At 40.6% G+C, this 14,075-nt stretch overlaps 1 protein-coding gene across 1 annotated transcript; it reads right to left on the bottom strand.

Annotated features, from left to right (window-relative positions):
* Positions 1–2,753: 2,753 nt before the first annotated feature.
* On the bottom strand, positions 2,754–10,434 carry LOC128204077 (microfibril-associated glycoprotein 4-like). The gene is made up of 6 exons (XM_052905419.1): positions 10,366–10,434; positions 9,903–9,938; positions 8,402–8,538; positions 7,241–7,337; positions 5,163–5,327; positions 2,754–3,158 (listed from the first exon to the last, which is right to left on the bottom strand). Exons 1-6 carry the CDS (start codon positions 10,373–10,375, stop codon positions 2,881–2,883), a joined length of 723 nt encoding a protein of 240 aa, XP_052761379.1. The 5' UTR covers positions 10,376–10,434; the 3' UTR covers positions 2,754–2,880.
* Positions 10,435–14,075: the final 3,641 nt, after the last annotated feature.

Genomic DNA, 14,075 nt, shown 5'->3' with positions numbered 1-14,075 from the left:
GCGGTTAATTAGTGACCAGGGCCTGCGGTTAATCAGTGACCAGGGCAGGTGGTAAATAAGTGACAAGGGCACGCAAAAAAATGAGTGACCAGGGCACGTGATAATTGAGTGACCTGGGCACCCGGTATATAAGTGACCAGAGCATGCGGTAAATGAGTGACCAGGGCCTGTGGTAAATGAGTGAACAGGGCTTGCGGTGAAGGAATGACCAGGGCATGCCGTTACTGATTGACCATGGCGAGTGATAAATGAGTGACTAGAGCATGCGGTAAATATGTGACCAGGGCATGCGGTAAGGGAATGACCAGGGCACGCGGTTTATGAGTTACCAGGGCTCGCGGTTAATAGGTGACCAGAGCTTGCGGTAAATAGGTGGCCATGAGGTTTGGTTAATGAGTGAACTAGGCACGCGGTAGATGGGTGAACAGGGCACGCGGTAAATAAGTGATCAGGGCAGGTGGTAAATTAGTGAGCAAGAGGTTTGGTAATAAGTGAAAAGGGCACGCGAAAAAAAAGTGACCTGGACACGAAATAAATGAGTGTCTAGGGCATGCGGAAAATGAGTGACAGGGACACGTGGTAAATTAGTGTCCATGACGTGTGGAAGATTAGTGACCATGGCACGCGGTAAATGGTTGAACATGATGTTAGGTAAATGAGTGACCATGGCGTGTGGTAAATGAGAGACCAGGTCACGTGGTAAATTAGTGTTCATGACGTGTGGTAGATTAGTGTGCATGGCACGCGGTAAATGGTTGAACATGACGTTAGGTAAATGAGTGACCGTGACGTGTGGTAAATGAGTGACCACAGTACGCGGAAAATAAGTGGTCAGGGCTTGCGGTAAATGAGTGACCAGGTCACGTGGTAAATTAGTGTCCATGGCACGCGGTAAATGGTTGAACATGATGTTAGGTAAATGAGTGACAAAGACGTGTGTTAAATGAGAGACCAGGTCCTTTGGTAAGTATGTGACCAGGGCATGCGGTAACGAAGTGACCAGGGCCTGCGGTAAATAAGAGACCAGGGCATGCGGTAAATGAATGACAAGGGCACGCGGTAAATGAGTGACCAGGGCACGCGGTAAATGAGGGACCAGGGCACGCGGTAAATGAGTGACAGGGGCACGCGGTAAATGAGTTACCAGGGCATGCGTGAAATGATTGACCAGGGCACGCGGTAAATGAGTGGCCAGGGCATGCGGTATAAGAGTGACCAGGACATGCGGTAAATGAGTGACCATGCCCTGCTGTAAATGAGTGACCAGGGCATGTGGTAACTGATTGACCATGACATGCGATAAATGAGTGACCACAGTGACCAAAGCTAGCGGAAAATGAGTGACCAGAGCACGCGGTTAATGAGTGACCAGGGCCTGCGATAAATGAGTAGCCAGGGCATGCGGTAAATAGGTGACCGATTTGTAAATGAGTGACCAGGAAACGCTGTATATAATTAACCAGGGTATATGGAAAATGAGTGACCAGGGCATGTGATAAATGAGTGACCTTGGTATGCGGTTAATGATTGACCATGGCATGTGGTAAATGAGTAACCATGGCATGTGGTAAATGATTGACCATGGCATGTGTTAAATGAGTGACCATGGCATGTGGTAAATGAGTGCCTATGAATTGTGGTAAATAAGTGATCAGGGCCTGCGGTAATTAGGTGACCAAGGCATGCGTAAATTAGGTGACCAAGGTATGCGGTAATAAGTGACCAGGGCATGCGGTAAATAGTTGACCAGAGCAAGCGGAAATAAGTGACCAGGGCATGCAGTAAATGAGTGACCAGGGGATGTGGTAAATTATTGACCATGACGTGTGGTAAATGAGTGACTAGGACATGTGGTAAACAAGTGATCATGACGTGTGGTTAATGAGTGACCAGATCACGCGGAAAATAAGTGGCCAGGGCATGCGGTAAACGAGTGACCAGGTCACGTGGTAAATTAGTGTCCATGACGTGTGGTGGATTAGTGACCATGGCACGCGGTAAATGGTTGAACATGATGTTAGGTAAATGACTGGCTAGGGCGTGCTGTAAATGAGTGACAAAGACGTGTGGTAAATGAGTGACCAGGGCCTGCGACATCGATTTTGGACAACCACTATCGATTGTCGCCGACATAGCATTGTCAGCGACGATTTATCGATTGTACTCGATAATCGTTTCATCACTAGTGACTAGTCCCTTTAAAGGCCTAGTTTAAGGAATGTTTGCCATGACAATCCCTTGCAGGGCATCTCCTGCTAATTGCACTGATGTTACAGTAGGTGGCAATTTCCTGTTTATTTGTTTATTGGCTCAGGGCCATTTGGGGTCCATTTCTATAATAAAACCTCCAAAACTGCACAGCAGGATATTCAGATCAGAGATCTGATAGGACAATTAGCCATTTAGATTAAGATCAATACACAGAGATTGTGTGCAATACACGGTTTTTGGGGGTGGGGGTCACTTATAGTAGGATTAAACCAGGCCTTTAACAAGAGTATGCGCTTGTCTTCTCTCCATATAGAATTAGGTAAATTAACCACGTGATAAATTGTGTCATAAATGCTTCGTCGGAAGGCAATATTTTAAGTGTTTGATGAAACTAATCACCTTACTAAACTTCGGTTATAAAACGAAGGCGTGACTCTTTAAGCGGCATAGACTGCCCTTTGTTTTATTTAAAATGGTGTAGTAAAAGAAAAGTTATCTTTGATTTAAGTCTTTATTTTAATCCAAATGTTACCTTCTGACGTGCATATATGACGTAATTTAACACGTGGTATACACACACTGAAGATGGAATAACAGAATTACAACATGATGAATACTCTATTGAAATAAATATCAATACATGTAAATCAACATAGGTGTGAGGACAAATCAAGTATGATTTCCATTTTCTCTTCTCAACATCATACGCGTTGTCTTCAGCGATTCTGCTCCTTTAAACGACAGATAGATAATCCCGCAGTCCGGCCCCACCCCCGATATGGTTCCAGGCTTCAGGTATCGGCCGTTCAGGTTGATGTGGGTACAAAAGGCAAACCACCAGCCTCCCCAATCCAGGTCACCGCAGACGCTCTCGCGGGCGGCGAACGAGGAACCATTGTTGCTTTGCTCAAAGTATCGGTCGTTTTTGAATATTTCAGACTGGTTTACTGAAAAGTGAAATAAAGCATGAATCAGCATTTATCCTTGAGTGTATAGTATTAAATGCATCGCCATCTAAACCTATAGTCATAATGAATAACAGTGAAGGTTGCTTAAGCAAGTAAGAGGGTTTTACGTCCTTACACATAGTTGGTGACGTTAATATGCGTATCTTGGAATTACATTTGTACAAGAATACGGATTCCATGTAAATTTAATGCACCAGTCAATTGTAACCACGGCCCTCCCAGGTCCGGGGGTATACCGGGGATAGCCGGGGAAATGGGCCGTGTTTTTACCTTCCAGGTGGCCCCGCAGTGCCGGGTGACTGCGGTGGTTTTGTCTTCACGCCTAATATAGCGGGAAATTGGCATTATCTAGGGTTCCTTAGGTGCGGGGGCATTTGGCGGGGATTTACCAGCAGACCGTCCCCGCAGGGCGGAGATTTTGCCCGGGCTTGGCTGGACCGAAAGTCAAAGTCCCCGCTATTCCCCGGACCTAGGGGCCGTGGTTACAAATGACTGGTGCATAACAGAGTAATTGTTTTTAGTGTATCATTTCCTTTAAGCATTATCATTTTTCATGAAAATGCATTGAAACAATACATATTAAACCATCCTCGGCACTCCAGCGTATCATAATCTATATGATAACCTGTACAAATTGGCTAGGGAATCTTCATAAATCTTTAACAATATCCTGCCTTAAACGATTTGTAAGCCGTGATCTCATTGGAGGTGTTTCATGCGGCCAATCAAGCGGCTGGATTTCACCTTATTAATTATTCATGCGTACGAGATTTTTACAGCTGATTTGCCCAGGGTATCATATAGATTAAGATTCACTGGGGTGCCGAGGATGATATTAAACGTGTATAATTGCAAGGATAGAGGAGATAGCTCATAGCTGGTATAATTACATCTTATATCAAGTATAAGGTTTCGACTCAAGTGGGTGGAGGTCTCGAGTCCCTTTAATTTTTAATACCTTTCAGTTATCAGCGACATTAATTTGAAACACCCAGTGATTTTTTTGGAATTATTTTTACCGCCTGTACCTTGCAAATTGGGAAAAATGTTGCCTTTGGGAAAAATACAAAATCAGACTAAAATAGCTAATATAATGCAAATATACATGTTTTAAGAGTAAATATTGTCAAGAATTTTGTTTATATTTCAAGGAATTCATTTCTTTTTTATTCATTAACGTAATGTACATTTATCAAATTGGCAAAATATTATTAAATTTTGGGAAAAATGGACAGTTTTTCGCAGAGGGAAACAGCCTTTAGAAGGCAGTAAATTGCACCAAAAAATCACTGACACCTTACCGTCGTTATACCTTTGTTTGATACCTGGGGTCATATTCAATTAGCAACTTAAATTAAACTTAAATTTAATATTAGAAACTAAGTGTTTTGATTGGCCTGTATATTTAGCTGGCCAATAGACTGAATGGAATCACTGAGACATGTCTAAGGATAAGATCAATATTGAATACTGGCCCTGGGGTCATATTCAATAAGCAATATAAATTGAACTTAAATTTAAGATTAGAAACTAAGTGTTTTGATTGGTCCGTATATTTAGCTGACCAATAGAACGAATGGAATCACTGAGGCATGTCTAAGGATAAGGATATGATCAATATTGAATACTGGCCCTGGTTTCTTACCATAACATGTTCCCTTAATTCCTCTTTTTATTTTCATTCAAAACAAATTATGTTATACTAGCTTCTCATGTGTCATTTTTACTCTTGCTATTACTAGGATAATTTGTTTGCACTTTAATTCGTATCATACTCAATTTAGCTATGACAACTACTACCTTTGAATATTCACCTCATGGAGAGGAATTTACATAAGTTTAAACTAAATAGAAGGTCTACGGAGATATAAGTGTCACACAAATACATACATAAATGTGTAACGCTAGGTTTTGAAAATGGTTTCTTATCTAAATGATAAAATGCTACTTAAGAATATTTGCAGAAATGCTTCAGATACAGACGTGCACTCCCGGTCCCGTTGCCTCCGACAAACAGCTGATATCCAGGTGGGCCTGCTAACCGGAAGCCCTTCCACTCCTCATATCCGGTGGTCCCATCTGCAGCTGACACGTCAAACCGAAGAGTCATTTCGCCTTGGTCAGCCAATTCTTTGATGAACTTTAGGCCTGTTTGCAAATAAATGTTCTCTAATTGCTTAATTATTCAAGAACGAGTTTTTTAGCATTCATTTTTATTTGGACCCAGTGGCGGTTCTACCGGGGGATATAGGGCCCGTGCCCCTCCCCTCAGCGGGCCGGCAAGTAATATTTTTGGAGGCACATCTTTATTGATTTAACTGTATAAATAAGTTGTTTTGTCACAATTTAAATTTTATATAAGCATTTGAGCAAATAAACAACCTAATTATCGAGTATTATATAGTATACGAAACGAAAAAGTCTTTTGAAAAATGACATCGGGGCCCGAACATTCGATAAAAAAAATCGGCGCCGCATTTTACACAGACAGCTGAACAAAAGTAGACAAATATGGCTGCAGTTATACGCGTAAGTTTACTGTTTTCAGAATATATCATATACCTGAAATATAAATTGTTTTAAACTGTTAACATGTGCACATTATATGTTCGTCATTGCTTTTAATAATGTCATTGTGTGCCGACAAGATATGTGTGTGCATGACGTGCATTTAACAAAAGTTTAAATTCAAAACGTTGCCGCTTTGAAACTTTCCATTTCGGCCTTTATTATCGTCTAGTTCTCTGAATTATGCTAGAGCCTTTGTAAATTAATACATAATAATTTATTTGAAACCCTTTTTGGAATTTGTTGTCAAGTTTTTTTTACTTCAGTTAACTTAAATTTATAACAATGACATCCGAAGTACCTACAGTATCATTGAGTGCAATCAATATACGGTAGCACTAATTATAAAGCATAATGTGTGTCTCAGGTGGACGAGTGGTTGACGACTTAGCCTGTTAATCGTCGACCCTGGTTCGATTCTCCTAAACGGCTAGATATCTTTGTTGTTTTTTGAAAGGTTTATCTCAGTAAATGATATCTTTTTAATTCAATTTATCTGCCAAACATTAATGACAGTGAAGACAAATTTTAATTCCATGTCATTATATGATTAAAATAATGCATCCAAAAAAAGTTTGACATGTTTATAATTTGTTGTGCCCCTCCCCCCATTTAGAAAGTCCTGGAACCGCCCCTGGGACCGATTGTTCATTGTTGTTTTTTGAAAGGTTTATCTAAGTAAATGATATCTTTTTAATTCAATTTATCTGCCAAACATTATTTACAGTGAAGACATTTGTTAATTCCATGTCATTATATGATAAAAATAATGCATTCAAAAAAAGTTTGACATGTTTATAATTAGTTGTGCCCCCCCCCCCCCTTAGAAAGTCCTGAAACCGCCCCTGGGACCGATTGTTCAGAACATCGCAAAGATAACCACATTGTTAACATTATTGTTGTAAACGTTCAAGTCTTCACAAGTCTGAAAGTTTGACCTTCTTTGTCTCAGCAACAGCTGATTTTGGCATCAGTGCCTTCAATTCAGTCATAAAAGATAACTCACAATAGAATAGATATCGTTTGTTTGGTAAACTGCCTAATTTTTCATTTTACTTATAGCGTTAGTAACGCTTTTAGTCATAAAACATCACTTTTTAAACGTTAATTTATATGAAAAATGCGATCTGCTTTTTTGTCAGCAATCTTATACCACTGGTTTCCAGACATTCATGCAAAAAATGCTCATTCCAAGGCAAAAAATAAAAAAAGGTGTCAAACATTCAATCTGTGAGAGCAAAGCTTTTAAGTTAACAAATATAAAGTTACCATCGTTGCTAATACTTCTAGAAAGTTTTGAACAATGGGTCTATTAAATGGTTTACTTTAGCCACAGGTAGCTGCAATATATAATTCGATATTGATATTATCAAAATTTGATATCCGAATATATTCATTGCACTTAAAAGCAAACAACATGCGTAAATATCTATTACGAAATTGCATAATTGTTCGATGGGTACATTTTACAAAAATAACGGCGACGTACGTACCGAGCCAAAATTCGGAGTTTATGTTACCAAACATGTTTGTGTAAGCGTCAAGATCATTGAAGAAATCAACTGAGCCATTAAAACGGTTCTGGAACACCTGTAAATCCCATTTAAGCTATACACATGTTTTCAAACGATATAACCATCTATTTTATCAAATATATTCAATTCCATTTTACGTATTATCAGTCGAACCCCGTTGGCTCGAACTCCCTGGGACCGGAGAAAGTACCTCGAGCCTCAGGAAATTCTAGCCAAGCGGGGATGCTTACCTTGTCAATGAGTAAATGAGCAGAGAGAAATCGGTCCTTTACATCCAGTTAAAGGCAACGAGGAAATCGAGTCAAGCGAGCTCGAGCCAAAGGGGTTTGACTGTATACATATGTTTTTAAATAAAAACTTATAAAAACGTGTTCCAATATTTTTTAATGTCGCATGTAGTTTATGAAGAAAAGCTTTTAAGATATTGACAAAATATGCATGTGTACGCACATAAAATAATCGCGTTGACATTAACATAAATAACTCTCTCAACGCCACATGCGTTTTTAAATAAACAGAATTAATCATAGTAGTAATACAATGCAAACATCAGGAACAATGCCAGAAGCCAAAAACGTACTGTGACTTCGTAGAAACTGACATATAGATCAAAATGCAAAGCCAAATCAATTAAAAAGGTCATAGGGCTATGGGAGATACTTATAATCAATGAATCTGGAGATCGCTTGTATCAGCGCAAACACAGAAGTTTGACAGTGAGTTACCGCGGTTCTACTTAACTTATGATCATACTTGTTCCAGATCTCATTATGCACCAGTCAATTGTAACCACGCCCTCCAGGTCCTGGGAATAGCGGGGACTTTGACTTTCGGTCCAGTCAAGCCCGAGTAAAATCCCCAACCTGCGGGGACGAACTGCTGGTAAAATTTCCGCCAAATGCCTCCACTCACTAATACACGGCCCATTTCCCCGACTATCCCCAGTATACCCCACGGCCCTTGGGGGCGTGGTTACAATTGACTGGTGCATCATTAAACCTCATCAAGACCATTATCAACCTGAAGCCGATTGCCATACCGACGAGTTGCCCTGAACGTAAAACTAACGTTATTAAAAAAAATATCACATAACATGTATGTAGAAACACAGTTACATACCGTCCACCCGCCCCCAGCAGTGTCCATGTCACAATACACCTCGATTGACACCTTACTCCACCATAACGTTACGTTGTACACTCCACTGGTGGCGTCGGGGTTCTGTTGTTTGATATCGTAGCAGTCCGAGAAGCACACTGGATGATACGAAAGCCACTACTTCCATTTAAGTCATTACATAAAGGCCTAGTTTAAGGAATGTTTGGCATGATAATCCCCTGCTGTGCATCTCCTGCTAATTGCACTGGTGTCACGGTTGGGGCCAATTTCCTGTTTATTCGTTTATTGGCTCAGGGCCGTTTAGGGTCCATTTCTATAATAATCTTCTAAAACTGCACAGCTGGATACTCAGATCGGAGATCTGATAAGAGGGATCGATGCAAGTAGAATAAGATCAATTAACAGAGGTTTTTTGTTGTTGTTGTTTGTTTTTTTTGGGGGGGGGTAGGGGGGGGGGGTCACTTATAGAAAGCTCAAGTAATTTCAGTCATTTTTGGTTTACGTATATTTCACTGGCCATAAGGTATAACGGCTTGATATTGTCTGAAGAAATTGTTTGCTTTGACTTTATTTATAGAAAGGAATCTTATTAATTTGTCAATATATATTCCAAAACTTTTTGTATGATATCTTATAAATAACCATTTTACCAGTGCATATTAGAGGAAAATCCAAACGAGACAGCAATGTTAAGGATTGATGATTTCTCTTAAAGGCCTAGTTTAAGGAATTTTTGGGATGATAATCCCCTGCTGTGCATCTCCTGTTTAATGCACTGGTGTCACAGTATGGGCTATTTCCTGTGTATTTGTTTATTGGCTCAGGGCCATTTAGGGTTGATACTTTTCGAGTTTTATTTCAAAACGGTTTCCCTTGACCGTTCAAAATCGGTACTCCAGTATTTATGAATAAACAACCTGTTTCATTAATGATGATCGGATGTTTCCTGTTTAAAAGGTAATTGTTTGATTCCAAATGTTTTTTATGTGTTATCTCTCTCTCTGTCTGTCTCTCTGTCTCTCTCTCTCTCTCTCTCTCTCTCTCTCTCTCTCTCTCTCTCTCTCTCTCTCTCTCTCTCTCTCTCTCTCTCTCTCTCTCTCTCTCTCCCCCCCTCTCTATCTTCCCCTCTCTCCCTCTCCCTCCCTCTCCCTCTCTCCCTCTCTTTCCCTCTCCCTCTCCCTCCCCCTCTCCCTCTCCCTCTGTCTCCCTCTCCCTCTCCCTCCGCCTCCCCCTCCCCCTCCCCTCCCCCTCCCCCTCTCCCTCTCTCCCTCGTCCTCTCTCTCCCTCTCCCTCTCCCTCTCCCTCTCTTTCCCTCTCCCTCTCCCTCTCCATCTCTCTCTCTCTCTCACACAAATCTGTTTATAAACACGCATTTGATAACATTAAATAATGTTGGAGCTATTAAAACTTAAAAGTAAATGATAAGTTTGAATATGCATCTATAACAATGGTATTTATTAACAGTCCGCAGAAAATTAAAAACAAATAAGATAAACCTTACTTGCTCCATTGACTGATAACAGCACAGTCAGTAACCCTTAAATATAAAACATGGTCAAAGCGTTACACAGTACGAAGTTAAGTTTTAACTGATTAATATTTTAACGAATGTGAAACAAGTTAATTCAACACTATATCACGTATAATCGATCTCATTGGTGCGATAGTATGAGAGACTGTGGTCTTTTGCAAACCAATATCACGTGCGTTCAGGGCGGGAATCGACCCATGTTGCCTATGCGAGCAGCAAGTGCGCAAACCACTGCGCTAACCGGAAAACAAAAAATACGCAATAGGAGACATGACAGTCGATAAAACCAAAAAAATCTGAAAGTATTCGGCATGTCCATTTTAGTTTATTATAATGATCGATAACAAATCAATGTCTCGCATGATCCTCTAAAATGATTCCATCGCAAAGATTAATTTTATTTATTTCAACCTAATAGCTAAATAATACTTACTTATAATCATTGTCTCACGGTCCACAAGGAAAGTATTACACTCTTGTTTAAATGTCGTACATATACTGACCTATATTCCGTTGCTTATCAACAGTGCATTTTGGGATCATTAGCAACCAAAATTAGAAATAAAATGAGTGGACGTAAATAAAACGAAAACAGTCACATGCTTATCTCGTATATATTAGTGGGCGACACATCCAGTGAATATCGTATGAAACAGTGGGTGACACATCAAATGAATATCGTGTATACCATTGGGAAACAAGCCCAGTGAATCTCGTGTATATAACAGTGGGTGACACATCAAATGAATATCGTGTATACCATTGGGAAACAAGCCCAGTGAATCTCGTGTATATATCAGTGGGTGACACATCAAATGAATATCGTGTATATCATTGGGAAACAAGCCCAGTGAATCTCGTGTATATATCAGTGGGTGACACACCAAATGGATATTGTGTATATCATTGGGAAACAAGCCCAATGAATCTCGTGTATATAACAGTGGGTGACACATCAAATGAATATCGTGTATACCATTGGGAAACAAGCCCAGTGAATCTCGTGTATATATCAGTGGGTGACACATCAAATGAATATCGTGTATACCATTGGGAAACAAGCCCAGTGAATCTCGTGTATATAACAGTGGGTGACACATCAAATGAATATCGTGTATACCATTGGGAAACAAGCCCAGTGAATCTCGTGTATATATCAGTGGGTGACACATCAAATGAATATCGTGTATATCATTGGGAAACAAGCCCAATGAATCTCGTGTATATATCAGTGGGTGACACACCAAATGGATATTGTGTATATCATTGGGAAACAAGCCCAATGAATCTCGTGTATATATCAGTGGGTGACACATCAAATGAATATCGTGTATATCATTGGGAAACAAGCCCAGTGAATCTCGTGTATATATCAGTGGGTGACACACCAAATGAATATCGTGTATATCATTGGGAAACAAGCCCAATGAATCTCGTGTATATATCAGTGGGTGACACATCAAATGGGTATTGTGTATATCATTGGGAAACAAGCCCAGTGAATCTCGTGTATATATCAGTGGGTGACACATCAAATGGGTATTGTGTATATCATTGGGAAACAAGCCCAGTGAATCTCGTGTATATAACAGTGGGTGACACACCAAATGGATATTGTGTATATCATTGGGAAACAAGCCCAGTGAATCTCGTGTATATATCAGTGGGTGACACATCAAATGAATATCGTGTATATCATTGGGAAACAAGCCCAATGAATCTCGTGTATATATCAGTGGGTGACACATCAAATGGGTATCGTGTATATCATTGGGAAACAAGCCCAATGAATCTCGTGTATATATCAGTGGGTGACACACCAAATGGATATTGTGTATATCATTGGGAAACAAGCCCAGTGAATCTCGTGTATATATCAGTCGGTGACACATCAAATGGATATTGTGTATATCATTGGGAAACAAGCCCAGTGAATCTCGTGTATATATCAGTGGGTGACACACCAAATGAATATCGTGTATATCATTGGGAAACAAGCCCAGTGAATCTCGTGTATATATCAGTGGGTGACACATCAAATGAATATCGTGTATATCATTGGGAAACAAGCCCAGTGAATCTCGTGTATATATCAGTGGGTGACATATCAAATGAATATCGTGTATATCATTGGGAAACAAGCCCAATGAATCTCGTGTATATAACAGTGGGTGACACATCAAATGAATATCGTGTATATCATTGGGAAACAAGCCCAGTGAATCTCGTGTATATTTCAGTGGGTGACACATCAAATGAATATTGTGTATATCATTGGGAAACAAGCCCAGTGAATCTCGTGTATATATCAGTGGGTGACACATCAAATGAATATCGTGTATATCATTGGGAAACAAGCCCAGTGAATCTCGTGTATATAACAGTGGGTGACACATCAAATGAATATCGTGTATATCATTGGGAAACAAGCCCAAGAATCTCGTGTATATATCAGTGGGTGACACACCAAATGGATATCGTGAATATCATTGGGAAACAAGCCCAGTGAATCTCGTGTATATATCAGTGGGTGACACATCAAATGAATATCGTGTATATCATTGGGAAACAAGCCCAGTGAATCTCGTGTATATATCAGTGGGTGACACATCAAATGAATATCGTGTATATCATTGGGAAACAAGCCCAGTGAATCTCGTGTATATCAGTGGGCGAAACACGCAGTGAATCTCGTGTATATCAGTGGGCGAAACACGCAGTGAATCTCGTGTATATCAGTGGGTGACATACCGAATTAATCTCGTGTGTATTAGTGTGGGCGACACATCCAGTTCACCTCGTGTATATCGGAAGTCGACACACCCAGTTAATATCGTGTATATCGGTAGTCGACACACCCAGTTAATATCGTGTATATCGGTAGTCGACAAATCCAGTTAATCTCGTGTATATCGGTAGTCGACACACCCAGTTAACCTCGTGTATATCGGTAGTCGACACACCCAGTTAACCTCGTATAAATCGGTAGTCGACACACCAAGTTAACCTCGTGTATATCGGTAGTCGACATACCCAGTTAACCTCGTATATATCGGTAGTCGACACACCCAGTTAACCTCGTATATATCGGTAGTCGACACACCCAGTTAACCTCGTGTATATCGGTAGTCGACACACCCAGTTAACCTCGTGTATATCGGTAGTCGACACACCCAGTTAACCTCGTATAAATCGGTAGTCGACACACCCAGTTAACCTCGTATATATCGGTAGTCGACATACCCAGTTAACCTCGTATATATCGGTAGTCGACATACCCAGTTAACCTCGTATATATCGGTAGTCGACACACCCAGTTAATCTCGTGTATATCGGTAGTCGACACACCCAGTTAATCTCGTGTATATCGGTAGTCGACACACCCAGTTAATCTCGTGTATATCGGTAGTCGACACACCCAGTTAATCTCGTGTATATCGGTAGTCGACACACCCAGTTAATCTCGTGTATATCGGTAGTCGACACACCCAGTTAATCTCGTGTATATCGGTAGTTGACACACCCAGTTAACCTCGTATATATCGGTAGTCGACATACCCAGTTAACCTCGTATATATCGGTAGTCGACACACCCAGTTAACCTCGTATATATCGGTAGTCGACACACCCAGTTAACCTCGTATATATCGGTAGTCGACACACCCAGTTAACCTCGTATATATCGGTAGTCGACACACCCAGTTAACCTCGTATATATCGGTAGTCGACATACCCAGTTAACCTCGTATATATCGGTAGTCGACACACCCAGTTAACCTCGTGTATATCGGTAGTCGACACACCCAGTTAACCTCGTGTATATCGGTAGTCGACACACCCAGTTAACCTCGTATAAATCGGTAGTCGACACACCCAGTTAACCTCGTATATATCGGTAGTCGACACACCCAGTTAACCTCGTATATATCGGTAGTCGACACACCCAGTTAACCTCGTATATATCGGTAGTCGACACACCCAGTTAACCTCGTGTATATCGGTAGTCGACACACCCAGTTAATCTCGTGTATATCGGTAGTCGACACACCCAGTTAATCTCGTGTATATCGGTAGTCGACACACCCAGTTAACCTCGTGTATGTTAGTGGGAAACACACTCAGTTAAAATGTATCGATTTATGT

The sequence above is a fragment of the Mya arenaria genome, chromosome 10 (assembly GCF_026914265.1).
Source record: "Mya arenaria isolate MELC-2E11 chromosome 10, ASM2691426v1".
In the NCBI taxonomy this organism is placed as follows: Eukaryota; Metazoa; Mollusca; class Bivalvia; order Myida; family Myidae; genus Mya; species Mya arenaria.
The sequence above is the reverse complement of the archived record's forward strand: the minus strand, read 5'-3'. Positions and strand labels throughout refer to the sequence as shown.